The sequence below is a fragment of the Sinocyclocheilus anshuiensis genome, unplaced genomic scaffold (assembly GCF_001515605.1).
Source record: "Sinocyclocheilus anshuiensis isolate Anshui unplaced genomic scaffold, SAMN03320099.WGS_v1.1 scaffold2539, whole genome shotgun sequence".
Classification (NCBI taxonomy): domain Eukaryota; kingdom Metazoa; phylum Chordata; class Actinopteri; order Cypriniformes; family Cyprinidae; genus Sinocyclocheilus; species Sinocyclocheilus anshuiensis.
In genome coordinates, this window is record NW_015557068.1 from 170,638 (window position 1) to 172,837 (window position 2,200).

The window sequence follows — 2,200 nt, forward strand, 5'->3', positions numbered from 1 at the left end:
GCAGATAGGAACTGATGAGTTCAAATGAAGGAGAGACTTTTAACTGCAGGAAAAAGAAGAATAAATCAGTTCTCAGGCAGCCGTTCCCACTGAGCTGAAAGAGAAAGATGCTCGGGTGTGTTCATGGTGACCAATCACAGACAGACGTGTTGATGTTAAACGCATACGTACTGTACGGGACGCACTCGTACTGCACTTCCAGGTATTTGTATGTCCCGGGACAGGGGTCGGGAAATGCATCCGGTCCGGCCACGACAGCGCACTGCGTCCGGTTATTACACCTGAAAACACACACACAGATGGGATAAAGATCATTAGCGGTGTGTTACTATTGCTCATACTCTGGTTTAGAGGTTCGCTGACATTTAGAACCTTTAGTCTTACACAGTTTGAGCGCAAAACATGCATTATATTTGCAATTTTTGAAGAATAAAAGAAACAAAAATCTGACTTTGGAGGGACTGAACCACATGTTCAATTAACAGAATGTCACATAGATTTGAGAATGGACTGTTTTCACTTTTGGGCCAGTAAATAACTTCCCAGAACCATCCACAGTAACCATTAACCATCCAGAATACCGTAGTATCAACACAGTAATATGCTAAAATCCTTAACAAGCAGTTTTACAGGGATTTTTTACAGAAAGTTTTACAGTTTTACACCAATATTTTATTTTGAAATCTAAACTCTAAGAAAAGTCTAATGCACTGCTTTGATATGAGGGATTTTACAGTATTATTATTATTATTATTATTATTATTATTATTATTATTATTCTTATTACAGGTGTTTTACCCATATTTTGAATTATTTTAGAGTTGAATGAAATGTCTATAAATTATCAAAAACTATACTAGTAATTTTCTGACAGGACATTATCCGTTTTTCTACAATTGTTTTCCTTAAATTGTATTTAAAACCGAAATACGGCATTTAAATGGCATCTCAGAACTTATGTAATGCTTTAATTGTATTTTAATCATACTTTAAATGACATCAAGTCAAAATGGACCTTATTTACTTCTTAATAAATATCTCTGCTTGTATTATGATTTATTAATGCACACTACTCATATTTTTTCATCAAAATGTAATAACTTTATAATGCAATACACTAACACTTAACAACCTTTTCGTCCTTTTTGGAGCATGAAACATTTGGATCCCATTGACTTTTATTGGATACACACCAAAAATAAATAAATAAATAATACAAAAAAAAAATATACAATTAAATTAAAATATTCATCAAATATATTATTTTATGCTCCATAGAAAAAAAAATATCACTGGAAGTGTGACTAGTGAAAATTAAGTACGCGTAATTGTAGTGAATGTGCACTACAAATCTTAAAATTATACATTTTTTAATAAACTATACTTGTAGATAATATAATACTAAGGTGACTAAAAGAGAGACACTTCCATGACTTTCTAAACACACTTAAGCACACTTTTAAAAAGTGACCTTTGTAATAATGTCAAATTAAAAGTTTTACTTAAGTACATTTTAAATCATTATATTTTAACAATCATTTGTTGTGTTTTAAAGATGTGTTGACTAACGTACTAAAGCACATGTAAAGTACTAATGTGTAATTACAAATATGAGATACAAGTTTCAATAGAAATGACATTAAAGTACATTTTAGTTGATCGTAAATGCTTGCAATCATAAATGGTTGTTTGAAACTGGTTCCACTTATAACAAGCTCCTTTGTCGATATCGTGTAAATAACTATGCAATGGCTACAGAAATATATTGCAGCATTAACAGTGCAGCAGAATCTGTGCCGCATGACACTTTTCTACGGTCACGTGTTTTATACCATCTTATCACCCAACCGTATCATAAATTATCAATCATGATTTCCTGCTGAATATTCAGTTTCTGGGGGTAATACGCCACATTACAGATTCAAATCGAGTTTTAAAGAATCATGGCGATAGTTTAAAGATGAAATCTTCCATGAGGTTCAATGTCAGAGTAATGTCAGCGGATCAGTGTGAGATGAACGCCCAGCACCTGAGACACTCGCGGCTGATTGAACCGTTAGCATGTGGCTAATGAGGGGGAACAAATGCTTTCTGAGTGCTGGGGTGTGTGTGTGTGTGTGTGTGTGTCTGTCTGTCTCTGTGTGTGTGTGTGTGTGTGTGTGTGTGTGTGTGTGTGTGTGTGTGTGTGTGTGTGTGTGTG

General features: G+C 34.0%; 1 protein-coding gene across 1 annotated transcript in view; it reads right to left on the minus strand.

Annotated features, from left to right (window-relative positions):
- LOC107676693 (adhesion G protein-coupled receptor L3-like) overlaps positions 1-2,200 on the minus strand; it is a 298,216-nt gene that overhangs the window by 131,188 nt on the left and 164,828 nt on the right. The window contains exon 4 of the mRNA XM_016471337.1: positions 172-281. Within this exon, the coding sequence (XP_016326823.1) occupies positions 172-281 (110 nt within the window). The remainder of the gene's footprint in view (positions 1-171; positions 282-2,200) is intronic.